This window comes from Danio rerio, chromosome 9 (assembly GCF_049306965.1).
Source record: "Danio rerio strain Tuebingen ecotype United States chromosome 9, GRCz12tu, whole genome shotgun sequence".
In the NCBI taxonomy this organism is placed as follows: Eukaryota; Metazoa; Chordata; class Actinopteri; order Cypriniformes; family Danionidae; genus Danio; species Danio rerio.
The window spans coordinates 4072501-4100415 of NC_133184.1; the positions used below are offsets into that span (position 1 = coordinate 4072501).

The 27915-nt window shown below is 38.3% G+C and overlaps 1 protein-coding gene across 15 annotated transcripts in view; it reads right to left on the reverse strand.

Moving 5' to 3' along the window:
- mylka (myosin, light chain kinase a) overlaps window positions 1-27915 on the reverse strand; it is a 166585-nt gene that overhangs the window by 39398 nt on the left and 99272 nt on the right. For all 15 annotated transcript variants that reach the window (XM_009304445.3, XM_073912401.1, XM_073912400.1 and 12 more), the window contains 6 exons: window positions 24224-24421; window positions 20852-21098; window positions 16875-16958; window positions 14409-15181; window positions 11434-11550; window positions 3607-3669 (listed from right to left, as the gene is read on the reverse strand). In XM_009304445.3, the coding sequence (XP_009302720.2) occupies window positions 3607-3669; window positions 11434-11550; window positions 14409-15181; window positions 16875-16958; window positions 20852-21098; window positions 24224-24421 (1482 nt within the window). The remainder of the gene's footprint in view (window positions 1-3606; window positions 3670-11433; window positions 11551-14408; window positions 15182-16874; window positions 16959-20851; window positions 21099-24223; window positions 24422-27915) is intronic.

A 27915-nucleotide genomic window follows, 5' to 3' on the forward strand; every position in this document is an offset into this window, starting at 1 on the left:
TCCCCCTTTGAAGGATGTCAAAACAGATGTATGGGGGGGGTCAGTCCTCTAAATAGTGAAAAGTAGTTTGTTCTGATCTGTATCATAAATAATAATTAAAATAATAGATAATAGAAATAAAGGCGACGCAGTGGCACAGTAGGTAGTGCTGTCGCCTCACAGCAAGAAGGTCGCTGGTTCGAGCCTCGGCTGGGTCAGTTGGCGTATCTGTGTGGAGTTTGCGTGTTCTCCCTGCGTTCGAGTGGGTTTCCTCCGGGTGATCCGGTTTCCCCCACAGTCTAAACACATGCGATATAGGTGAATCAGGTAGGCTTAATTGTCAATAGTGTAAGAGTATGAATGAGTTTGTGTGGATGTTTCCCAGAGATGTGTTGCGGCTGGAAGGGCATCTGCTGCGTAAAAACGTGCTGGATAAATTGGCGGTTCATTCCGCTGTGGCGATTAATAAAGGGACTAAGCCGACAAGAAAATGAATGAATAAATTATAGAAATATTCATTTGACCACTTCAAAGGCTCGTTCTGAAAACGTACTGCTATATACGTTTCTGGAGATCACGAAATTTGTATCAGGAGGTACGTTTTTTTGCAGTTTTTGTTTTCAGGAATCCGCCAGAGGCTGCTGTGTACACTTTTCAGATCTAAGCTTTCTCTTGCTAGTGCCATGTGTGCCTGCTCTTCTCACGTAAAATCCACCGGAGGCCGCTTTCGACTGACTTTATAAATGACTGACTGAATGATCGACTGAACTACCCTCCACTTTCCCTAAACCCAACCAATAGTAGTTTCAAAAGCACAGATTGACCCGCTCACACACTTCCCTAAATACATCCGACAGTGTTAAAAAAGCACTCCAAAAAACGAAAAGTCCTCGCCTGATTTTTACCACGTTTTCAGATTTAACCACACTCTCACCCTGTCATTTATTTGTTTAATTTTTGGTTTCTGCTTTTGTCTTACTTTCTGGAAACTTTCTTCCGGACTCAACCCCATCAACGTGGTCAACTCCTCTCTGTTTCAAGTCTGCCGACGTAACAAGCTAAACAGCGGGAAAGCCGTGAACACGGAGGTAAACGCAAAAAGGAACGCCACTATACCGCCCCGTAGCATTCGTTTTAAAGACGAAATGCAGCCAAACGTACTTCTAGCTACATAATTCGCGACCTCCAGAAACATATATAGGGCTACATTTTTAGAATGAGCCTGTGTTGGCATAATTACATGTTATTAACCCTAACCGTATAGTTAGTACAGGAAATTAATTAATATTACTCAGTAGTTACATACATACTTTGTTACACAAAGAATAGTTACATTGTAACTACGTCACCTTAAAATAAAGAGTAACCACATAGTGCAAAAGGACTAAACCTGTAACAGTAAGAATTTTATTATACATTTTTATAATTTTTTTTAGCATTTTTTTTAATCAATTTTATAAATGCATCCAAACTTAAAATAATTTCACCTTTCCCTAAATAGGCAAATAATTTTGAACATGGCCACATGTAGACAGATGTATTCCCTTGTTTGAGTTGAAATTATGTAAATGAAGATATTTCTACCGCAAAAAGAAGCATTCTACTGATCAAAATCACTATCAATTGAATAAATCTGCAGAAAAATTTAGTAATGTATTTCAGTCCAATTGTGCTTCATTTAGCTGAATGGGCTTTACAAACCATCTACAGGAAAACTGTAGAAACACTCTTCTCTCTTATGCAGCTGGAACTTTTATTTAAATTCCATCTTACATGGACTCAATAAGGAAAACAATGTTTACACTAAATGTACCACAATCATGTTGCACTGCTTGATTCAACCTAAAATAACTCAATATAAATACACTATATAAATCCCTAAATACCTCTTTTGCACCATATACATCTCTTGCACAATATCCTGCACAGCGTTGTTCAGTCTCATGTAAAAGTACTTGTATAGCCTGTCTTATGTGTATAGTTAAGTGTCTTATAGTATATGTTAGTTATGCATGTGTTTTTTTATATAGCTCTTATGTCCAGTGTTGTGTTTGTATTTATAATTAATTTATGTAGCACAGTTGTCCTGCGAGACACAACATTTCGCTCTTCTGTATGTCCAACGCAATCTCACGGCAATTCGTAACTTTTTGATTTAGTGGCTAATTCGTATGAATTCGTACGATCTAATTCATACAATTTAGTACGATTCGCTCATCACCCAATGACAGTTGGGGTTAGGGATGGGGTTTGGGGGCCACACCTCCTTTTTAAAATCGTACATTTTCTTATTTCGAATTTCTGCGAATTAGCTACTAAATTGACAAAACGTAGAATACTTACGTTTTCTTGTGAGATCAGGCTGCCATGCCCACACGTAGTGAAATCACAATAAAGCTCGAGTTGACTTAACTTTATCGAAAAAAAAAATTGCCGTTTGTTCAAACTAATTAAAAATGAGCTGAAACAACACAATTCTTGAGTTGATTGGGAGACAACTTAATTGTTTTATTTTTCAATCCACTTAAATTTGTAAAAACCAGCAAGTTAAATTAATTCTTCATGTTGTCACAACACAAATTGATTGTGTGGAACCCAAAAAATTTCACAGTGTAGTCTTTAGCGGTCAGTGATCTTTCTTTCTTTCTTTCTTTCTTTCTTTCTTTCTTTCTTTTCCTTATTTCTTTCTTTCTTTCTTTTCCTTCTTTCTTTCTTTCTTTTTCTTATTTCTTTCTTTCCTTCTTTCTTTCTTTCTTTCTTTCTTTTCTTTCTTTCGTTCTTTCTTTCTTTCTTTCTTTCTTTTCTGTCTTTTTCTTTCTTTCTTTCTTTCTTTCTTTCTTTCTTTCTTTCTTTCTTTCTTTCGTTCTTTCATTCTTTCTTTCTTTCGTTCTTTCTTTCTTTCTGTCTTTTTCTTTCTTTCATTCTTTCTTTCTTTCTTTCTTTCTTTCTTTCTTTCGTTCTTTCTTTTTCTTTCTTTCTTTCTTTCTTTCTTTCTTTCTTTCGTTCTTTCTTTTTCTTTCTTTCTTTCTTTCTTTCTTTCTTTCTTTCTTTCTTTCTTTTGTTCTTTCTTTCTTTCTTTCTTTCTTTCTTTCTTTCTTTCTTTCTTTCTTTCTTTCTTTCTTTCTTTCTTTCGTTCTTTCTTTCTTTCTTTCTTTCTTTCGTTCTTTCATTCTTTCTTTCTTTCGTTCTTTCTTTCTTTCTGTCTTTTTCTTTCTTTCATTCTTTCTTTCTTTCTTTCTTTCTTTCTTTCTTTCGTTCTTTCTTTTTCTTTCTTTCTTTCTTTCTTTCTTTCTTTCTTTCGTTCTTTCTTTTTCTTTCTTTCTTTCTTTCTTTCTTTCTTTCTTTCTTTCTTTCTTTTGTTCTTTCTTTCTTTCTTTCTTTCTATCTTTCTTTCTTTCTTTCTTTCGTTCTTTCATTCTTTCTTTCGTTCTTTCTTACTCTCGCAAACAATTTTTTCATTAATTATTATTAATGATATATCCCTTGTGATACTGTGTAAGTAAAGTAGTGTGTGTGTGTGTGTGCGTGTGTGTGTGTGTGTGTGCACTGCAGTGGGAAAGGTTCACATCTCCCACGCCACTCCATATTGGGATATAAAAAAAGGAAGTACATATTTTGGAAACTCACTCTCTGTGGTCGGGGTAGAAGGCTTCCTGCTCCGCTTATCATCTGGTGTGGAGACGCTGGGATCTGAACACAGACAAACAGGATACAGAGGAAAACACAGAGAGCTAAATTAGCAAAAATAAATCAAATGTATGGTCACATGCTATTTTAATGTACAATTCATGCTATTAACCAAGACTTTTAGCTCAATAAACTATTAATTGGCAGCTTATTTTTAATTAGTAAAGTAGTAGTTGGGTTGATTAGAACTAGGGATGCCAAGAGCAACAAATAATAACTTGATTTCTAGTTGATCATTTGGAAAAGTGGCAGAAGATAGACTTTTTCAATGAATCATCTGTTGAACGTCATCCCAATCATCACAAATACAGCAGAAGACCTACTGGAACCAATATGGACCATAAGATTCTCACAGAAATCAATCAAGTTTGGTGAAGGAAAAGTCCTGGTTTGGGGTTACATTCAGTAAGAGGGCGTGCAAGAGATCTGCAGAGTGGATGGCGACATCAACAGCCTGAGGTATCAAGACATTTGTGCTGCCCATTACATTACAAACCACTGGAAAGGGCAAATTATTCAGCAGTATGGCGCTGAAGAAGGTCAAGATGCTCCAGGATTGGCCCGTCTAGTCACTAGACATGAACATTATTGAGCATGTCTGGGGTAAGATGGAAGTGGAGGCATTGAAGATGACTCCAACGAATCTTGATGTCTTGCAGTAACACTTTCTTTGCCATTCCAGATGACTTTATTAATAAGTGATTTAAGTCATTGCAGAGATGTATGGACGCAGTCCTCCAAGCTCATGATGGAGTCAGACACAATATTCATTCTGTCTCCACTGCAGCATGACTTTATATTCTATACTGGACATTATTTCTGTAAGTGACAAGAGTTTTGTCAAAGCAAAGTCAGACCTTACTGTCCTAATGAAATCATTCAAAATCAAGGTGTAATCATGTTTTATTTTGGTAAAATAAGCGTAATCTATAAGCCTTTGTCTTTCATATTAGCCACTTCTGATAACAAATGATCAACTACAAGAAGTTAAGTTATTATTTGTTGTTCCTAAAACTTTGATAGGCGACAAGACTTTTGTCAGGTAGTGTATACTTAGTTCATGAGTTCATGTTAGTAAATACATTACATTAAATAAAAGTTACTATTTGAGCTGTTAACAAAGAAATAGCTTTGAAAGTTCATTGCCAGTTTACATTTGCTAAATTTTGCCAAGACTAAAACCAAGGTTAAAGCAGTTGAAAATGACGTTTGAAAGTCAGAAGTGCAGAAGTCACCTTAGTAGAAACTGCATATGTAAATGTTTATCAAGGTAAATGATAATATCACTGCACTTAAATTGTAGTACACTATATACCAAGTAAGGGATAAAGTACATCCAGGAAGTTGTTATTGCAGAAAAAAGCCTGACAAGCTTATAAAACTGAAGGACAACCTCCTGGATGTACATTATCCTGCTTATTTGCCTTAAAACACAAATATTAGACACAAAACGTTATTCTGAGTCGTAATAGTTGATTAATTCTTTAATTACATTTAAAGCTGAAAGGAAACAGAAACAGTTGATTGACTTTAACGTGGTACTGTCCAGCACATTATTCAGTCACAAGATGGCATCAAAATGTCAAAAACACAAAGCTGAAACTACACTGGCTGAATAAAGCATAGATTACCTAGGGATTATTCATTCACAACATGGCGACAAACAATCCAAAACAGTCAAAAACCGCAGCATGACAAACAAGCAGATACTTATGAATGTGGATTTAGGAATATGAATGTGAATGTATTTACTGACATACGTGAAGTTCTTGGATGACCCTGTGTTATTTAGAGGTTGTTAACTGGGAATAACATAACATGGAATGTCATGAATAATCAATCAGAAGCAAGTATTCCAGACAGCCAAGTAATGATAATATATATATATATAATTATTTTTTTTTCTTTAGATGAAATTTCACTTTTGAGAAGCATAGCAATTAGGGATGTAACGGTATTGTAAATACCGTCATACTGCAATATTAATTTTTTTTGATATTACCGAAGTCGCATGACTCGGTAAAACTATAGGTCTTCTGAGAAAATTTGCTCAGGTGAATGGCTTGTCCTCTCAAGTGGGGGAAAGACAATGCACAACGTTACCCACTGCTGTCAACCTGGGCCAAGTCATATCTCTCTTGTCCCAGAAACCTCAGTCCCAAATGAGAGGGTTTTTTTCTGTTGCAGGGGACATTTTAAATGCCCAGAGATACCAGCTTTTACCAGATTATATTTATATGATAATTTTCCTTTAAACCCATCTCTATCTAAGTGAGTGAGTGATTAAATGTTGAATGTGATGAGTTTTCAACAATACTAAATTGAAACTTTATTTTTTTTACATGGTTTAATAATTTTTTGTTATTAAAATTGAAGTTCCTGTTTCAAAGCTTACAGATAGATGGCTAATTTGTATGTAATTGACACTTTTGGCACTTTTTTGGAGTATTTTCATAAGTTTTGTTTTTTCCTGTAAATGATTGAATAAATACCGTACCGTGACATTCATACCGAGGTATTACCGTACCGTGAAATTCTGATACCGTTACATCCCTAATAGCAATGGATAGAGACAGCTGTAAAGAGATGTTTCTTAAAATGAGTGAGAGAGAGAGAGAGAGAGAAAGATCTACAAAGGCACATGCCAAGCAAAGCTGGTTTGCGAATTCTTGAATCTGCTTAAGGAAAAGATCCTCTAAAGTGACAGAGAGCTCTACAAACAGCTGTAACGACATGTCCTAGAAAAGAAGAAAAGGGATAGCTGAAGGGACATGTGCTTCAGTAGAGATGGAGATATCTTTTAGGACTTTACAGAGAGATCTAAGAATGGATTTATGGACATGTCTTGTTAACTAAGATAAATATGCCCAAAGATGGTTAAATGCATCCTCTAAAGTGGGAAAGAAAAATCCACAAATTGGTGTGGAGAAATGTTCTGGAAACCAGGGCTCCTATTCAAAAATACCATTAGCAGTTCTCCTAAATAGAACTAAACGTTTTAAGCTGAGGGTTTTCTCTATTCACATTCTCCATTTAAATCTATTCACAAAGCTGCTGAGACAAACCTGAACAAACTGAAAGACGTCTAAAAAGGGATAGTTCACCAAAAAATCTTGTTATAAACATGTCTGAGTTGTTTTTAGTTCTGTCAAATATAAAAAACATATTTTTAAGAATGTTGGAAACATGTAACCATTACATATTAAAGTAGGAAAAACAAATACTATGGAAGTCAATGGTAGCAGGTTTTTTCCCTTCTTTAAAATGTCTTCTTTTGTGTTCAACAGACATACAACAACAACAAAACTAGGTAAAGAAATGAATTTTAAAAATGTGCTCCTTGCTTTTAATGATAGACATTACATTAGGCTAGATTACTGTAATGCTCTGTTCACTGGCTGCCCAGCATCCTCTATTAATAAACTTCAGCTAGTACAAAATGCAGCTGTCAGAGTTCTTACCAGGTCTAGAAAATATTATCATATCCTCCTTACACTGGCTGCCTGCTAAGTTTCGTATTGAGTTTAAAATATTGCTTTTTACCTATAAAGCTTTAAATAATCTAGCTCCTGTTCATCTAACCAACCTTCTGTCTCGCTACAATCCAACCCTCTTTAAGGTCTCAAAACTCAGGGCTTCTGGTAGTACCTAGAATAGCAAAGTCGAGTAAAAGAGGTCGAGCCTTCTCATTTATGGCTACTAAATTCTAGAATAGCCTTCCTGATAATGTCCGAGGCTCAGACACACTCTCTCAATATAAAACTAGATTAAAGACATATATTTTTAGTAAAGCATACATTCAGTGCATCACTTAGCGGTATGATACATGAATGTGCCCCTAGCAGGTTTCTGCATCTCGTTTATATACACTATGAACATAAGCTACGTTAATTATTCTCTTTATTCTCTATTTCCACAAGGGGATATTAATCCTGAGGCCCCCAGACTACACAGCGCCACTGATTCGATCCAAGACCAGCGACGAGATGATCCCAAGGTTTCTATAATCCTGGACCAGGTCGTATCCTGAGCAGCTGCTGTGCTGGTCATGGAGGAGTGGAGAGCATGAGACTGATTCCTGTGACTCTCCAGGGACAGACCAGCCTTCGCTGAGGTCCAGCATTCTCCAGCCTCCGGCGGCTAGACTGCAGCTCTGCACAAGACGTTTGGCCATAGGAGAAACGGTCGTGCCCAACTGAGCCTGGTTTCTCTCAAGGTTTTTTAATTCTTTACTTTCGCCAATTGGTGAAGTTTTTTCCTCGCCGCTGTCACCACTGGCTTGTGTGGTTCGGGATCTGTAGAGCTGCACATCGATGGATTGCTCTTCAGTGTTTAGACTCTCAGTAGTGATTATTAACCACTCTGAATTGAGCTAAACTGAACTTAACTTAAACACTGAAAACTGAACTACACTGAATCAATTTACTATGATCTTCTATATAAAGCTGATTTGACATGATTTACATTGTAAAAGCACTCTAGAAATAAAGGTGAATTGAATTAAATTACATAAACATGATCTTCTCATGTTGAAAATTAATGTATTTTAATAAATAATCAAATGCTTTATATATTATATATATTATATATATATAATATATATATATTCTATAAATGGCTGTTTATATATATATATATATATATATATATATATATATATATATATATATATATATATATATATATATATATATATATATATATATATATATATATAACATAATATATATATATATATATAACAGCCATTTGTATTTATAGAACATATTTCCATAAATATAGTTTTGAAAATTTTGGCTTTGTGTTTATTTTGAACAAAATTTTTAAATATATATTTGGAAATATCTTCATGATTAAGGCAATAACTTATTAAATGCTCACTGTTTTCAGATGTTTTTTTTTAAATGTTTCCTTTTCAATGCAGATCGCCTGCAACAGCCATATTAGGATAGTGTGTTTGGTCACTGCTCCTACCATTTCACTAATTAAGGAGCTAGTTTTAGCATTAAAATGCTTTGTGAAATACTTTAAGAGCAAAATGCCAATGAAAAAACAAATCTTAAAAATGATCAAGTTAGTGAGCTATGTTCAGCCTTAAGATTTTTTTTTGTGAATACGACCTCAGAAAAGAAAGACTACAAGACTACTTTCTCTCTACTAAATGCCGGACAAAGAAATCTAGAGATTAGAGTTGCTAGAGGCTTGTCTTGTAAAGTCAAATAAAATCTGTCAAACCCTATTATGCAGGAAAGGGAGATTTAGAGCAACTGTAAAGACATCCTGCAAAGCAAAACAAGGATATCTTAGGACATGCAAGGGACGCAATGCAGCCTGATCTGCTCAGTAATTACCGGAAGGTGCAGAACTCTAGCAGAAGCTCTAGGGAGAAAGACACGCTGCCCAGCCCAAAACACACAGACTTAAAACATTATACCCTTACAAAGAGAATAAATGCAGTTTATTTTAAAATTAGATTTTTCTTGTATTGAACAATTCAAAATATCCAGTACAATGTAAGTAAAAAAGTACCTTAAGTACAGCACGCATAATCTCTCAGACAGCTTATTAAGTTTCAAAGAGAGCATACAGTATATAACCCTGAGCCACAAAACAAGGCATAACTGTCCCCTTTTCAGTGATGTATACTTTGTGATACATCTGGATCTGAAAAAATGTAAATACTGAGAAAAATTACCTTTAAAATTGTCTAGATGTCTATACAAATTCCTGGCAATGCACATTATAAGCCAAAAAATATGTTCTGATATATTTACGGAACAAAATTTACAAAATTTCCTCATGCAACATCATCTTCACTTAATTTTCTAATTATTTTTGGCAAAAAAGAGAAATCTATAGTTTTTACACAAACAGTGTATTTTTCATTATTTCCAAAAATATATCCATGCACTATGAGGACTCATTCACACTCAAATTGTCCTTGGTTCTGATAAAAACCAATAAACAGTGTAAATAGATGCATGAACATTTTGAGTTTACTCGCTTCATTTATGCGTCAAATGCAATTCATTCACACGTCAAATTCAAATTCAATCGCGCAAAACGACAATTAACCCTTCGCTAAGCCACACCCAAAAACCGCCACCCACCAATCGTGGCTTAGCAACTGTAGCTAGCGCAGGGACTCAGTCAAGCTTTCGAGCGAGTGCATATGGATTGTGCAAATCTGATACCCGGTATCCTTAAAGTTTGGACAGGATGGTGGAATTTTTTCCCTTTTCAAAACCTAAAACCCAAGAGGAGAAATGCCAGCGTGGATCAAGCTGTGTGGGGGTCGCTATAGGGGCGGAGCTAAGTTGGTTTTGTTTTGATATTCCTGACACATTCAATGATAGACAGACTGCAATAACTCACACCTCTTACCCTAAACTAGGGATGCTCATTTCGGTTAATTTTGCTAACCGACAACCGCAGCTCATAAATAGGTTATTAACGGGTAACTGGTCAGATTACTATTAATTTTATATTAAACAAATTGACGTGACTATTTTGTGTCTGACACATTAAATATTGCATTTTAAAATACTGATTTATTTTTATATGCTAGCATATTATTAATAGAACAATACAACAGAGCATTTTCATGCACCTGCAGTGTTTTGCACAGAAGAGCAGAATAAACTAAATAAAATGAATAAAATAAATAGGACTGCCCTAAATTATTTTCCACTTAAATAATAAATTTATATTACAAATCGAAAACACTGACTGATTATTTTTAATAACCGGCATAGGCTGTTTTTTTCCAATCATATTTTTGTCTTCCGTCAAATAAAAATAGCAGACTTTCACAAACTGCTGCTCTGGGATGAGCCTCGTGCAAAAGATGCCCCTCTTAACGCAAAGGCGCATTCAATTTGCCCCTTATGCAGTCAAACAAAAAATATATAAAATAATGATTTTAATTGTTTAACTGATAGCATTAATCGGTTACAAATGCACCCTTTCGGTTAACGGTTAATCGATTATTTTGAGCATCCCTACCTTAAACAGATCTAAACTGTGTTTCCTACAAAACACAAAGCAGGTTATGTTTCACAGCTGTCTTATTACTTTTTTTGCTCGATATTGTGAGTAATGCTCCGTTTAAGCCTTTGCCATAACGTTAGTAACTTAGTCATGCTAATAGCGAATAGGTCATAATGACATGAGTTATTCATCCGGAAAATACGGCTACTTACGTGCAAATAGCGTGATCTATCCGCGCGTTCCGCGTCTGGTGTGAACACAGCATAAAAAATGTAGCACTCTTGTGCACAGCACTTCCATAGACCCAAGTAGCACGCTCACACACGTCCCTCAAGCGCATGGATCAGCTGTATTTGATTAGGGTTGGAGCAAAACTGTGTAGAGCTGCAGCCCTCCAGGAATTGAGTTTGAGACCTATGCTCAAGCGCATGGTTACATTAATAAACAATGTAATGGAAAAGAAAAATGCGTTCTGTGTTACGCTGCACTTTCTACCCCTTCCATTCATATGCATATGAATACGGCAGACCAGAAAAAAGTTTTGCATGTTGCTTCATTGCAAAGTTCAAGCTTGGTGAACTCTGACCTGCAAAATCGCATCACGTGATTTTGAGACCAATAAAAGATCAAAATGTAAAACCTCTGTACTCTTCTTTTATGCCGCCCCTTTTTGCAGCACCATACGCATACTTAAACTCTAGTATGACCATGACTTAAGACATATTGGAAAATCAAGCTGCAAACTCATTGATGCTATTTGATTGTAAGGACACTCACCGTTCACTAGGACCACACAGGAACACTCAGTCTTGCCCTCATCGGTCTCTGCCCTGCACACGTACTGCCCTTCATCCTCAGGCAGAGCTTTATCAATAGATAAAGAGTACCGATCACCTACACACAAACACAGATTTCTTGGTTACACTCGGTAGGTCAACAAATAATGACAGATAGTGTTAGAAAAATATGGCGGTAACATGGACTACTCACTCAATCCTTACATCTACAGTGCTCAGCAAGAATAAGCACACCCCTCACAGATTTCTGTTTTAAATGATTGTTTTCTAAAAGCATATATATATTAGATTAGTCAGTGCCAAAGCCAAAACTAGAACTAATCTAACAATAAATGTTAAGATCATATCTAAAAAAATTTGCACACCCAAAGTAAGATGTTGGGGAAAATATTAAGTAAGTTTTTAGAAACAGCAAACATCAAGAGAAACAAAAAATATATAACAATTTTGTCTATTTTTATTTTTGCTTGCAATAGATTTTAATTTAATTGTATAATCTTTCTATTCCTAAAGACGTAAGTTGATCAAACTCTTATTTTAATAGATATAACTGTTTAGTAAAACTCACTAAGATATAGATAAACTACTTAAAACTGTTTTCGAAGTTTTCAAATTCCAACACTTCGAGGGATAGTTCACCCAAAACTGAAAATTATTGTCGAACATGAAATATGTTATTTAAAAAATAACAAGTTGGATACTGGCAACCATTGACTCCGGTGCTCACGGCAACCCGAGTTCGATTCCTGCCTCGTGGTCTCATGCTGATCCTTCCCCACTCTCTGCTCCCCATGTTTTCCTGTAAATACTCTCTACTGTCCTATATAATAAAGGTGAAAAACCCTTAAAAATTATATATATATATATATACATATATATATATATATATATATATATATATATATATATATATATATATATATATATATATATATATATATATATATACACACACACACACACACACACACACACACACACACAGTTGAAGTCAGAATTATTAGCCCCCCTGACTCATTAGCGCCCCTGTTTATTTTTTCCCCCAATTTCTATTTAATGGAGGGAAGATTGTTTCAGCACATTTCTAAGCATAACAGTTTAAAAAAATTATTTCTAATCACTGATTTATTTTATCTTTGTCATGATGACAGTAAATAATATTTTACTTGATATTTTTCAAGACACTTCTATACAGCTTAAAGTGACATTTAAGGCTTAACTAGGTTAGTAAGGTGAACTAGGCAGGTTAGGGTAATTAAGCAAGTTATTGTATAATGATGGTTTGTTCTGTAGACTGTTGGAAAAATATATACAGCTTAAAGGGGCTAATAATTTTGTCCCAAAATAGTTTTTTTTTAAAATTAACAACTGCTTTTATTCTAGCCTAAATAAAACAAATAAGACTTTTTCCAGAATAAAAAATATTATCAGACATATTGTGAAAATGTCCTTGCTCTGTTAAACATCATTTGGGAAATATAAAAAAAACAAAAAAAATCAAAAGGGGGCTAATAATTCAACTGACTTCAACTGTATATATATATATATATATATATATATATATATATATATATATATATATATATATATATATATATATATATATATATCATAAAGGTTTTGAACCACTTGAAGGTGACTAAATTGTGAGTGCATTTTCATTTTTGGGTGAAATAAGCCTTTAATATTAACTTCTTTTTTAGACAATTGCTTTATAAAAATCTCTTTCGCCCTGCAAATACCAACAAATCACTCTTAATAGTGTTTCCAGTATGAGGACTTGCAGGACAGCACAAATAAAAAGTACATAAATACACTTTGCTTTCTATATGTATTGTACAGAAAGACATCACTTTTTTTCAACCCAAGCTCATTCTGGAATCGTAGCCCCGCGGACGTTTCTGGAGACCGCGATTTACGTGGCCGGAGGTACGTACGGCCGCGTTTAGTTTTTTCCGAGCGAACGCTGCGGGGCGGTGTGGTGCCGATCCGCTCCTCCTCTTCGCGCTTGCCGGCCGACGGCTCGCCTCCAAGTGGAGGGCTTTCCCGATGCAACCAGTTCGTCCGCTTAGCTCACAGCATTACGTCAGCGGAGCGGAGGCCCGGAGGAGGAGGAGCCGCCGGCCACGGGGACGACGACCGGGATCGAGTCTGGGGAACAGCGGTTCCAGAAATCAGGTAAGATGAAAAACGGAATCTGAAAAATAAGGGCGAGAACACGGCGGGATCCGAAAACGCGGTCGAAATCGAAGACGAGGGCTTTTGCTTTTTTTTTTTTTCTGGACGGCTTTTGCAAACCGTCGATTGGGTTTAGGGAAGGAGGAGTAGGAGGGCGGTTGGGTCAGCCGATCCGGTGGCTTTTTGCACGAGAACAGTGCGGGAGCGAATGGCACGCACTCCCGAGACGCGAAAAAGTGCGCACAGCGGCCTCTCGCGGATCCGCAAAAACAAAAACCGATTGAATACGTACCTCCCGGGACGTATCTCGCGGTCCGCAGAAATGTCCACAGGGCTACGTTTCCACAATGAGCCCGGGTTGCTTTGTTTGGAAAGGACCCTATATACTGTATCAGGTTAACTGTTTATATACTGTCCACCTTATACACAACTCCTTAGCTTAAACACCCTTTTAAACAATAACTATTGTGAAAAGAGCTATAGAACATGTCAATATGGAGATGTGATTCGCTTATGAACATTTCTTGCTTGTTGTCAAACTATTTCGTAACCTTAACAAGAGACAATTGAATCACATCTAAACATTAAACAGATGTTATAACATTATTTATCAATATGTTGACATTTTTGGATTCATGGAAGCTATGGAAATATATAAATGTAATACAGGAAATGGGTTAAGACCATTGTTTTTGTTTACATCCCTCAAAATGGTCTATATAAACAAGCTTGAATTGAATTACTTGGGTATATTTAAATGTAGAATGTAACACTAACCCTCATTAGTGATAATGATGAATTTGGAGGGTCTGATGACTTTTCCATCAAGCATCCATGTCACTTTAGCAGGAGACTCAGATGACAGCTGGCACTGTAGATGCAAACGCTCTCCGTCCAGCACAGTCACATCACTCAGTTTCTCTACAAAAACAGGCTCCTTCTTCCCAGCTGCCTTCGTGGTCTCCTTTATCTCTCCATCCACACAATTCACGTCATTTTCCTTTCCTCTGGGGTCGCCTTGGCTTTCTCCATTCCTATCCTGGGTTGGTGGCTTTTTCTTATTGCCTAAAACAGATCTGAAGTCAACGGCTTCGTTTTTGCTAGGTTGCGTTTTCAAGGATCCAGGAGCAGGTTTTGGGCCTTGGCTTGCTTTTTTCCCTAGCACCGCTCTGAAGTCCACCTGCTGCGGAGTGTTGACTTTGCGTTGCTCTTCTGTCTGAGTCTTGGGCTTGATCTGCCGTTGGAGGTTCCCTCTGAAGTCCATCTGCTCAGCCGTGATCTCCTTCAGATCTTCCTCTGAGACGCTCTTAGTGGTGACCTTGCGGCCGAGCACGGTTCTGAAGTCGATCTGTTCGGCCTCCTGCTGTCGGATCTGATCTTCCCGATGCTCCTTCGTTTCTACACGCCGTTTGAGAAGCCCACGCGTGGAGCCCCCCTCCTCTTCTTGCTGATCTGTCCCACTGCTATGTTCCTCAGAGTGCAACGATGCTGCAGGGCTGGGAGTCTTTGGCTGTCCTCCCCTGCCTAGCGCAGTCTTCTCCACCCCTCGGCTGCAACAGGAAGAGTGGAGGAGAAAAAAACATACAGAGATGTTTAAAGCCCCAGCAAGCTCAGCCCACACTTGAGAGCTGCTTAATCAAGAGGAGAGCAAGTTCAACATGACAGAGTTGCATCAGAGATGACTTCAGAGGCCTTATAGGGAAATGAGAACGAAACGGGGCCCCAAGACTAACCCACACTCTAATGTAGACTACTGCACAGCTGACTGAGGAAGCATCAACATCCTTTAGGGTAACACTTTAGTATAAGATGAAATAGTTAACATGCTCCATGCTCTTACTTTAAGATTAAGGGGTCTATTTTGACGGTCCATGCGCAGAGCGTAAAACGCAAACACTTTCAGGGCGTGTCAGAACGCATTTTTGCTAATTTAAGGACAGGAAAATCTGCTTTGCGCCGTGGCGCATGGTGTAAAAGGGTTGAGTTTATTTTCTTAATGAGTTATAGGTGTGTTTTGAGAATAAACCAATTAGAGTCTCATCTCCCATTCCCTTTAAGAGCCAGCTGCGTCACGCCAAGAGCACATTCGCTATTTACAGGACGTAAAGTAAGTCTAAGTACAAAAACTGAGCATTTCACAAGCAAACAGTTAACAGTTTTTTTTTTACAGAAAACTGTTAAACAGAGCATCTACTGCGTGAGAATGAGAGATAATGGATCTACTTTCACTTTCGCTCTTGGATAGGGAAACCTTTACACACAGACATTAATTAGTCTATAAATAATTAATTGCGTTGGTTAAGTGCAAATATTCGTTTCTAAACTATTTCTAAATTCAGTTCTAATTTCCAGCAAACGAATAAATGAACAATAATAAGGAAGTGTGCTCAAAAACCTGAGTTATATCCTAAAACACATGCTGTGCCCCATATGGTCTAAAACCTGACAGGTGGGCAAATCTAAGCTTGTTTTTAATAAAACAAATATAAATATGGATATAATAAATAATACTGCTAATAATAATAACATCATACAAAAGCAAATTGTTATGAATGAACTGAAAAAGCCTCCCGAGATGAAGAAGACATAAAAGCAGTGATTTTTCAAATTTATAGGCTAGAAAATAATATGTTTTGTAATATTTTAATCCTTTATATTTATATCCTATATGTATTCTCATTATATCCTATATATATCCTTAATATTAAATTTTTTTCATATGTAAAGATATTTGCCTATTGCTCTCTTGTGTGTATTAAGCAGTGTGTAAGCGAGGTGCAACTCTGCGTTGGAATTTAGACCGGGTTTGTTTTGGTCTAATGAAAAATCTATTATAGTTTCTTAAAATAGCAACACTTCCTTTTTAGACTAGAACGCCTATGGGCGCACATATGAGCGCTGATGCATTTGCTATTTAAACAGCGTAGCGCAACACCTCAAAACCACTCTTGTGCCAAGCTGAAACTAGCAAACAAGTATTGCGCCGCGCCTTGCGCCACATTGCGCCGGGTGTATGATAGGGCCCTAAGCCTTGAAATCACTCCAGAGTGGAGGAAAACATCCCCAACAGCACACAAGGGTTAAATGAAAAGTCACTCTGCAGCTATTTCACCTTAAAATAAAAAGTAACCAAATTTAGCTATATAGAAAGATTATGTAGATTTAGTGCCGGGGTGGTTAAGGGCCATAGGCTGTAAATATAGCTTTAGGGCAGAGAAGAGTGAGAATAGTAGGAGAACGTACCGTTTGTTAGCATCATCAGCAGACAGCATGGGATCCTCGCTGACATGCAGAGTGGCCACTGACCGGCACTCTCCTACTTTATTTCTGGAGATTTATGAATGCTGGGGTTAATTTATGGTGAAGTGGACAAGGAACTGAAAAACACAAACTTTTTTGATTTGACAGAACAGTTTCTATGCATGCTTCTATTGTACATCTACTGTACATCTATTGTACATCAAATATGTTATGATAGCTGAAAACCTGTAGCATTGACATCCATTGTAGGTAAAACAAATACTATGAAATAGAGCTGCACGATTCTGGCTAAAATGAGAATCGCGATTTTTTTGCTTAAAATAAAGATCACGATTCTGTAGATGTAAAATAAAGGTATGGTAAAAACAAACATATGGCACAACATCGATAATAATATTATGTGTAGGTCTACTGGCTTCTATAAATAATTCTATTCTACTTATAATAATTCTGATGCTGAATTATTATGTTTGAGATATATGCTTGCAATCTGTCATATTAGACAATTCTATTCACTGGTAATTTGCCATTATCAGATTATATTCAACAATATATAGGCTAGAGTAGTTATACTGACACTGTAAACATTTATTTTCATGCACAACTGTGTGTTCACTTTGAAAGAAAAACATATGCTTGCCGTAATCATAACACTAAAATGCGATATGATCATTTAAATGAAGTGCACACTTTCGATTTCATTCTGACTGCTAAGTACTTGTTCATACTTCGTGCTTCGATCACTCTGTGCCACAAACTGAATATTATTTTCAACTGTATTACCTGTCACTGGCACCATTGGCAGGTTCTGTTCACTAAAGTAGACCCGCGCGCGTCTATTATTAAGTAGAGCGCGCGCCGCCCTCTCTGATAACAGCTCACGGTCAGCAGCTCATGTCACGTGTGATTTCCCGACCGCGAAAACATCATTATATGAAGAGAAAAATGACGTTTTTAGGTGAATAATACCTCATTAATACAGTATGTATTAATACAGTATGTATACAGTATGTACAGAATGTGACTCATTCAACATCATTTGGAGGTGTCAATGTCACCAGGGGCGGATTGGGACAAAAATTCAGCCCTGGCACTGTAGCCCCACCATCCCGCATTACCACACCGACACAGCCCCACCCACGGACACGCACATTTACTATTTAATTTGGTGTACAGATGGTGAAATAATATGACATTCTTGCCAGATTTTGATTATGTCCGCATAACCTCGGATTGGGTCGGCCCATCTTGAAACCAGGCAGCAGTTGCCGATTGGGCCAAATGTTTAACATTTATTATTATTTTTAATTATCATCATCGTAATATCACATCTAGCAAGAGAAAAAAGCTGTCTGAACTTTAAAACAGTATATATATATATATATATATATATATATATATATATATATATATATATATATATATATGTATGTATATATATATATATATATATATATATATATATATATATATATATATATATATATATATATATATATGTATATATATATATATGTATATATATATATATATATATATATATATATATATATATATATATATATATATATATATATATATATATATATATATATATATAAACTGACCGGCCCACATTTAAAAATTGGTCCGGCCCTTCTGGTATTTGCCAGTAGTGCCAGATGGCCAGTCCGCCCCTGAATGTCACTGAGCAACGTGTGTAAAACAATGAAAAGACTTGTGCAGCCGTTTAACAACAATAATCTTTACTGCTTTACTTTTCGAGTAATGCCGAGTTCAGACTGCATGATTTTCGTGTCACAGATGTTTTCACACTGCTTGACTATCTGGGCTTGCGTTTCGTCGCTGCTTTGTTTACACTGCAAGATGGTTCGGCGACAGGGACATTCACATTGCATGACTTTACTATAGGGAGAATCGCCGACAACTTCGTCCAAACTACGTCTCACAGCCAAAAACACGTAGTATATCTTTTGGTATTAACTACATAATGAGAAAGAATCCTTTAATGGGGTAGAACATGTACATGTTTGCTCACCTGCGTTTAAAGGGAATTAGCCATTTCTCCTCAACATTGATAATAAACTAATTTCTTTCTGTATGAAACGTCAAACAGACACGTATGCTCTTGAGTCCAGTCAAACCTCCACTAGTTTTTCCTTCATTTTGTGGGTCCAAATAAACCGAAAATGAGCGCTTTTAACTTCCCCCAGCCTCCCGCTGGCCTGCAGCAGGTATACACACACGCACACACAAGTGAAAGCTGCTCTCTCATTGGCTGTAGGCAATGGCTGATGTTATTTTCAGTCAAAACTCAATTCACACGGCATGATTTGAATCGCCGACAGCTCCAGATATTCAGCACCCCAAATATCTCACAGGCATCGGCAACTCATCGGCGATTCTCTCAGATCGCATCTTTGATCGTTCATACTGTGTGATTGTCACTCACGTGCATGAGCAGCGATTTGCCTGTGATTTCAGGCATTTGTCGGCGATTTCTCAAAACCTGTCGGCGAGCCAAAATCGGGGCAAAAATCACGCAGTCTGAACTAGGCATAAGTGAGATCTATTAAAGTAGTTTTCAAAATCTGAACTGCAATAATAAACAGAAAATTCTGGTTTTCCAATTCAAGTGAATGAGAATACTTGGCTCAACAAGAGTAATAAACAACTTTAGTTAACAAGGAAATTCACTTGAAAACTATTTTACAGCATTGAATTTTGCTTAAAATAAGTTACTGATGCAATTTTAATGAGGGAAAATGTGTTCCATGATTACATAAATTACACCAATAAATGATTTTAAGTGTACCAAACAATGACTGTAAAAAATATGGACGACGCGACAGCCCTTTTTCCCATTGAACGCCTTGAGGGCAAAACGCCTGCTTGACGGGCACAAACTGTCGCAAAAGACTGCTGAAATTGGAGCCAGACATGCGCAGAAGGACTGTCTGATGGAGCCAGAGGAGGAGCCGCGAAAATGAGCAGAGTCGAGCTTCCAATCAAACGCTTTATGTAAAATCAACTACGCCCCCCGAACTTCTCAGCATGCGTTTGCTGTCATATCAACACAAATGGATGTAATAACGTTAACAAATATGAGGGTTTTATATATTCAATCGCGCCAGCTCCAGGCCGCAACACATAACTTACTCGCGGCGTCGCGGGCTGATTCCGGCTCGCATGCGGCAGCGCCTGCTCGCTCGGCCGCCGCATCTGGCTCGATTGACTCGGGCTGGAATTGGGTAGTGAGTCCAGGCATCCGGAGTAGGTCCAGCAGAGGTAACATTAGTCAGTCTGAGCTCTAAGAGATAAGTCTCCGGCAGGCGAGAATCTAGCCGGAACTGTGTTTTGCTATCTGGGTGGCTAGGCGTGTATCAGCAAACTAATAAAGCCCGAAAAAAGCCCTGAACTTAGCGAATAAACAGTGTTCCACCAGGATCATGTATGTCAGAAACTATAGTTTACTGCTGAACTCATTTTGTCATGGTAAAATAACACAGAAATCGAATAATAACATTTCAGTCTACTTCAGTCTCCTGCCGAAGCGCAGACGCCGCGCTTTGAGAAACTGTCAATCACAGCTGTCAATCACGATGACACGCCCAGCATTAAATTACTGCTAAAAACAAACTGTTTACAAAAATGAAGATCTGCACCTATTTCAGCACAATAACCAGTGCCTTAATCGACCAGAACTATCTTTCGGGACATTTTATTGCAAGTGTAATATTTTTTTTTATTTGGGCTCAAGTCTCCTTCATTAACACGGAGGAGGCGGGCTTTATGACTTGTACTGCAGCCAGCCCCCAGGGGGCGATCTAACGGCCGAAACCTTCACTCAAACGTAGGCTTGCGGCACACTTGGTACCAAACAAAAAACATCTAACCAAACATTTACCAAACCAAATTATATAAACAATAGTTTAGAGCATTTTTAAAATAATTCTTACTTAAGATGAATCTCGTAGTTTCCAGCGTGATGCATCGCCACTTTCCTGATAAGCAGCGAGACAACATCTTCCTTCTGTAGGATCTCAAAGTCCCCATCACCAGATATTACCTGTCCATCCTTCATCCAGAGGAATTCTGGGAAGGGGTCACCAGCAATGGCGCAAGAGAGCAGAGCATGTTGACCCAGAGAGGCGGTGGAGGACTTGGTTTTAGTAATGAACCAGGGCTGAACACCATCTTGAGGCTCTGGGAGCAACAAATAAATCCATCAGTGATTAACATTCGTATTCAACTTTATGTGTTAAAGCAGTGGTCCCCAACCCCCGGGCCGCACAAAAATTAATTATCTTTAAGTGAGCAGATAAAGTAGCTGCATTTAAAGCCAAACTGGATTTGTGGGGACGGCGCGTGAACAGAGGCATATTGGACTTGCATGATATGTGTGTGTGCAGGCGCTCACGGGCTGTTTCACGGGCACACGCAAAGCTTGAAGGTAAACAAACAACGGCTTATCATAAGCATCTTATCGATAATTATTTACACGGTTGGCATTAAGATGAACATATAAACATTATCTGCCTAATTTCTAGCATCTAAATGTGTCTGGGAAAATATTCAAAGGCTTTTATTCTCATAAACCGCGCGGACGTAAATGCGTCTGACTGTTCTGATTGGCTAAAGCAGACGTCTCACGTCAGCACAATCTAGACGTGCATGCACACTTTCCGGCAGTTTTCCTTCTGCGTTTACACAGCGCAGCATTTCGGCAAATTACCGGTAATGTTACAACCTCTCTTTCCGGAAAATAAATAGCCAGAACGAATTTACCGGTATTTTTAAAAAGGCCCTGTTCACACATACACACCATTTCCCAGAAAATTGCCGGTAATATTCCGGAAAGGTCTGTATGTGTGAAAGGGGATTTTGTCTGCCATTACTCCCAGATGGGACCATCTCGTTGCAAAGAAACAAGCTCAGGGCTCCCATTGATTTAGCGTTACGGACAGTTTTTGATGTTATAATATGTTATATTGTTGGAGCAATGTGTTAATAAGGTTATTAATTCCTAATGTTATAATAGCATTGTAATGTTGGAGCAATGTGCTAATAAAGTTCCATATGAGTACAGTGGATTCACATTTATTATTATTATTATTATTATTATTATTATTATTATTATTATTATTGTTATCCCCCGGTTTGCAGTAAAATTGTCAAGCGTTGACTGGTCCGCAGTTAGAAAAAGGTTGGGGACCACTGTGTTAAAGGGATAGTTCACCCAAAACTGACAATTTTGTCAACATTTAATCACTCTTCACTTCACTTGTTTCTAAATATTTTAAAGAAATCTGTAAACCAGTAACCATCCACTTCCCCTTTTTTCCCCAGCTTTCTTTAAAACATCTTCTTTAGTGTTCAACAGGTAAGAAGAAAAACCTTAAACTTGTTTGGAATCACGTGATGTTGAGTAAATAATGAGTTACTTTTCTCTTTTTTTTCTGCTGATCTACCCTTTTAGGATCATAAAATCTTGTCATCACCTTAAAAAGTCAGTTCACTCCAAATTGTTTTTTTTTATTAATTGCTCACCATCATGTCACTTCAAACTCTTAAAACTTTCGAACATAAATACACAGACATTTTAGATGAAATCTGAGAGCTCCCTCATCCTCCATAGACAGCAATGGTTCAGACTCATTCAAAGCCCACACAGGTACCAAAAACATCATCAAAGCAGTCCATGTGTCTTCAATGGTTCAATTAGAATATCATGAAGCTACAAGAAATTTTGTGTAAACATTTAACAAAAATAATTACTTTATTCAACAGTTTCTTCTCCTCTGTGTGGAGTATAAGGTGCATGTACTTGAGGACTGTACAATGATGTATACCCCGAGATGCCTATTTGTGTTTGAAACAAAGCGAAACTAAGAAACTGTGTGACCTAGTGTGATGCACACAAAGTGCATAGTGCTCTCGTGAACATGCACCCTATACTGACACTGAAGTGGGCTGCACAATAGATGCGTTGCATGCCACACCCTGCCCTGTCACACCCCATATTTACATTGCTTTCTATATGCTGCTTAGCAACACAAACAGACTGTGTGCATAACCTTATAGAAAATAATGTTTAAACGTCTAAAAGACATGTCATTTTTTAATTTAAAACCAGGATATAGCATTTTACAATAAAAAAAAATATATATATATATATATATATATATATATATATATACAGTATATATATATATATATATATATATATATATATATATATATATATATATATATATATATATATATATATATATATATATATATATAATATTGGAAATATACAAACATATTTCAGACATCAATACCTTAAAATTTGGTTTCTTTATTAGTACATCTACAGTACATTATGAATGTAAAATTCTGCTAACAATATAAGAAGGCATGTCTTGTGGTGGCGCAATGGCCACCTTGACGAGAGTAAAACTGTTTAAAAAAAGTCGTTATTTTTCAGTTTTTTTAGTTATTTTTTATTTGTGTAGCTTGAAAACATTCTGATTGAACCACTGGATGCAGGATCTGAATCTGTTTTGAGGATGTATTTTTGCTATTTTTGAACCATTGATTTCTATAGGCTGATTTATACTTCTGCGTCAAACGCCAGCGTATGCTACGACGCATAGCCCATCGCCGTGGCCGTCGGCGTCGCTGATGTGCACCTCTCAAAAAATGTAACTACACGTCACAACAACGCGTAGCGCAAGCTCTGTGATTGGTCAGCTTGGTAGCGCTGACGAGTCTGGGCGGGACCAAGAGCCGCGCGAATGGCGCGAGCGATTGTTTACAAGTGCGGAGTCCCGTGAATGAGCTCCGGATGGAAAGTTTTGTTTTGTGTTTACCTCATAGTTAAAGTTGTTGCACATCCGCCGGTTCCTGCCTCAAAATGAGCGAGTTTGAGTCACTTGTACATCCAGGAAGTGTTCAGGAAAAGCAAAACACCAGCGAAGAAACTCAACACACAGGAACATTTACACCTCACTGCCAACTAGCGTTTCGGAAGTGTTAATGCAGACCAACAGAGACAGCGCGCAGAAGTATAAATGCACAGCTACGGGCGTTGCATGCGCTGTGGGTTACGCCGGTCACCTGACGCAGAAGTATAAACCAGGCTTATGGAGGATGAGGGAGCTCTCAGATTTCATCTAAACTATCTTAATTTGTATTCTGAAGACAAAAGTCTCAGGGGTGAGCAATTCATAACGGAAGTTTCATGTTTGTGTGAACCATTTAAAAAAGTTGGTTGCAGGAAAATCTTCTATCAGTATTTGGTGGTAGCTTACACCTGCTTTGTCGTTTTGCTATGCAATTCGTACCTTGTACAGTGAGTGAAGCTTGAGTTCGAGCGTTGCCGGCTTCATTCCACACCTCACAAGTGTATGTCCCCGTGTCCTCAGGAAACACCTCCTGTATGAAGAGTGTATACTGACCGCCCTTCTTTTCAAAGTGAAAGTCCTCTGACTCCTGGATCTCTTTTCCATTATGCAGCCAGACCACCTCAGGTGCAGGGTTTCCTACATACAAAACACATCACATTTGCAAATAGTATTAGAGATAGTTCACTCAAAAAATGTATGCACTCAGACTCAAATGATTCCAAAACATTGTGTTTCTTTGCTCTGTGAAGTTTATTTATAAACTAATTTTGAGAGGAGGGCGAGGCAGTGGCGAAGTAGGTAGTGCTGTCGCCTCACAGCAAGAAGGTTTGCTGGGTCGAACCTCGGCTCAGTTGGCGTTTCTGTGTGGAGTTCTCCACCAACAATGTTCTCCCTGCCTTCATGTGGGTTTCCTCCGGGTGCTCCGGTTTCCCCTACAGACATGCGGTACAGGTGAATTGGGTGGGCTAAATTGTCCGTAGTGTGTGAATGTGTGTGTAGATGTTTCCAAGAGATGGGTTGCAGCTGGAAGGGCATCCGCTGCGTAAAAACTTGCTGGATAAGTTGGCGGTTCATTCCGCTGTGGCGACCCCAGATTAATAAAGGGACTAAGCCGACAAGAAAATAAATGAATAAATAATTTCGAGAGGATCATGTGCTTATGATTTATCATGGCCGGTCTCATATTAGCTAATCCCGATCTTCCACTCATATGAGCCCTAAGCTACTATAAATAACCACTGTTTTCAGTCCATTTTATTTTCGTTTGGAAGAAACCCCCTTTCCTCCCCTATTCTTCTCCTTTACCACTGATCGGGTGGCACGGCGGCCCAGTGGTTAGCACTGTGAGCCCCACAGGAAGATCACTGCCGGTCCTGATCCCGCCAGGCCGGTAAGCGTTTCTGTGAAGAGTTTGTATATTTTCCCCGTGTCCGCGTGGGTTTTCCCCGGGTTCTCCGGTTTCCTCCCACCATCCAAAGATATACAACATGCATACCAATCAAGCACTTGTCTAACCCTTTTTTCTCATGTGTTCCCTTAGCTACCACGGCCAGGGAGTTCTGAGATCCACCGAGCTCAGGCTGCCCTCTCGCTCTGCCAACGGGAGGAAGCCCCGGGCTCGAGGATCCCTTGAGCTCGGGGCTCTCTCCCAGGACAGCATGCCAAATAAGCTTTTGATAGATCCTCAGCTGAGTGTGAACTCTTGAAATTCTATTGAACACTAAAGAAGTTATTTAAAGATAGCTGAAAACCTGTAACTCTTGACTTCCACAGTAGGAAAAACAAACACTATGGAAGGTAGCGGTAACAGATTTTTAGTTTTCTTCAAAATATATTCATTTGTGTTCAACAGAAAGTCAAACATGCTTGATGACATGATGACATCATTTTCAGTGTTGGGTGAACTATGATGTCAATTATCATTAGAGGCGATGAATGGGATCAGTGGGACAATGAGAATTGTGTAGTATGACTTACAAGTCACAGTACTGACATTGGATTGAATAATAATAATAACAATATGTTGCTGAAGTCACATGTCCAGGCAAATCCCCAGTTAGGAGACTCCTCAGATGTCGTCCTTTAAACAGGAAATGCTCACAATTATATAATGAGCAGAGTTAAGTCATTTGTACAAACACACACAAGCACACAAGACCCCGGTCGACGCACAAATGATGCCCCTTAAGGGAGTACAAAGGAAATTCCATTCATTACAACTTAACACAGCAAAACACAAGCTATTGAGAAATATGGAGAGGCTTTTGGAAGTTTTGGCACAATTTTATCCAGTATAAACCTGTATTAAAAAGCGAGATGTAAAAGAAAGCTCTACCAAGAACAATTTAATCCTGTTTTGGAACAAAACAATCGATCTACAGGTGTGAAAGCACACTAAGACCGGAGTTCAATAGTGTTAAGTGGCTACTACATTTTAATGGCTAAAGTGTTAAGCGGCTTTTTACATTATACAAGCCCATTTCATGTTGAATAAAAGCTAAAATTCAAAACTCAATAAAAAATAACTCAAGAGGTCTGTTACCACTACATAGTTTAATACATTGTTGTAACTTAAAAATTCTAAATTGCTGATTAGATTAAAACTTTTAAGTTGTCGGAATATTTGATTAAGTTTTTACAACAGGAAAATATTCAACCCGGGCTCATTGTGGAAACGTAGTCCCGCGGACGTTTCTGGAGACTAGTAGTCCCGCGGCTGCAGTTTTTGTTTTTCGCACCTCAGATGCCTCTCGCGAGTGCAGTTCGCGCCCGGGCTGTTCTCGTTTGAACCCACCAGAAGCCGCTGTCCGACTGACCGGATGATTGACTGTGCGACCGGCCAATCGGCTAACCTGCGCTCTTCCTTCCCTAAACCCAACCAATTTTACAGATCGACTCGCCCGCCCGCTCACTTCCCTAAACCCGAGCAACAGTTTACAAAAAGCCGTCCAAAAAAAGAAAAGCCCTGATTTTTTTATACCGCATTTTCGGATTTCACCGCGTTCTCACCCTGTTATGAAACTCGTTCACTTAATTTTTGGGATTCTGTTTTTGTCTTACCTGATTGCTGGAACCGCTCTTCCCCGGACTCGAAACCGATCGCCGTGGTCGACTCCTCTCTTCATCTCGAGCCTGCCGACGTACACGGTGAGCTGAGTGGACAAACGGGTTGCAGCGGGGAAGCCCTCCACAAGGAGGTAAGCGGTCGGCCGGAACAGCGTCACACCGCCCTGCAGCGTTCGCTTGAAAAAAATAAACGCGGCTGTACGTACCTGGCGGGACGTATTCCGCTGTCTCCAGAAACGTCTGCGTGACTACGTTTTCAGAATGAGCTTGGGTTCAAAATATTTCTAATTACATCAACAAAAAAAATGCAGCTTATTTAAGGGTAAATATGTCTGTTAGTTTAAAACAATATTTAACTAGTATCAACCCAAAGAAATTGGGTTGATAATTCAATTTTTCTACAATAATGGAGTTCTGGATTTCAAAGCTCCTCCCCCCTCTGAACAAGCAAAAAGCAAGTCAGGACAAGTTTAAAGGCTGGTTTATACTTCTGCGTCAACAGCGTAACCAACGGCGCATGCAACGCGCGTAGCTGTGCATTTATACTTCTGCGAGCTGTCTCTGTTGGTCTGCATTAACACTTCCGAAACGCTAGTGAGGAGTTAAAGTGTCTCTGTGTCGAGTTTCTTCGCTGGTGTTTTGTACTTTCTGAACGCTTCCGGCATGTAAGTGGCTCAAACTCGCTCATTTTGAGGCAGGAACCGGTAAACATGAAACAAAACTTTCTATCAGGAGCTCCTTCGCGGGACTCCACACTTGTAAACAATCGTTCCATTGGGCTCTCGGTCCCGCCCAGACTCGTCAGCGATACCAAGCCGACCAATCAATTGCCCTACGCGTCGTTGCGATGTATAGTTACGCCCCATTCACATGGGGCTTCAGCATCAACGCTTGACTGAAGGCGTGTCTGAAGTTGGGATTGAAGCTATCGTCATAGAAGCGTCAGCCAATGAAATTCAGTCAGCAATAGGCCACTGTCTGAACTTTTGTATTTGCATACAATGATCTGATTGGCTGACGCTTCCGTCGGCGCTTGAAAAGTTGAGCTAGTCCCAACTTCTGAA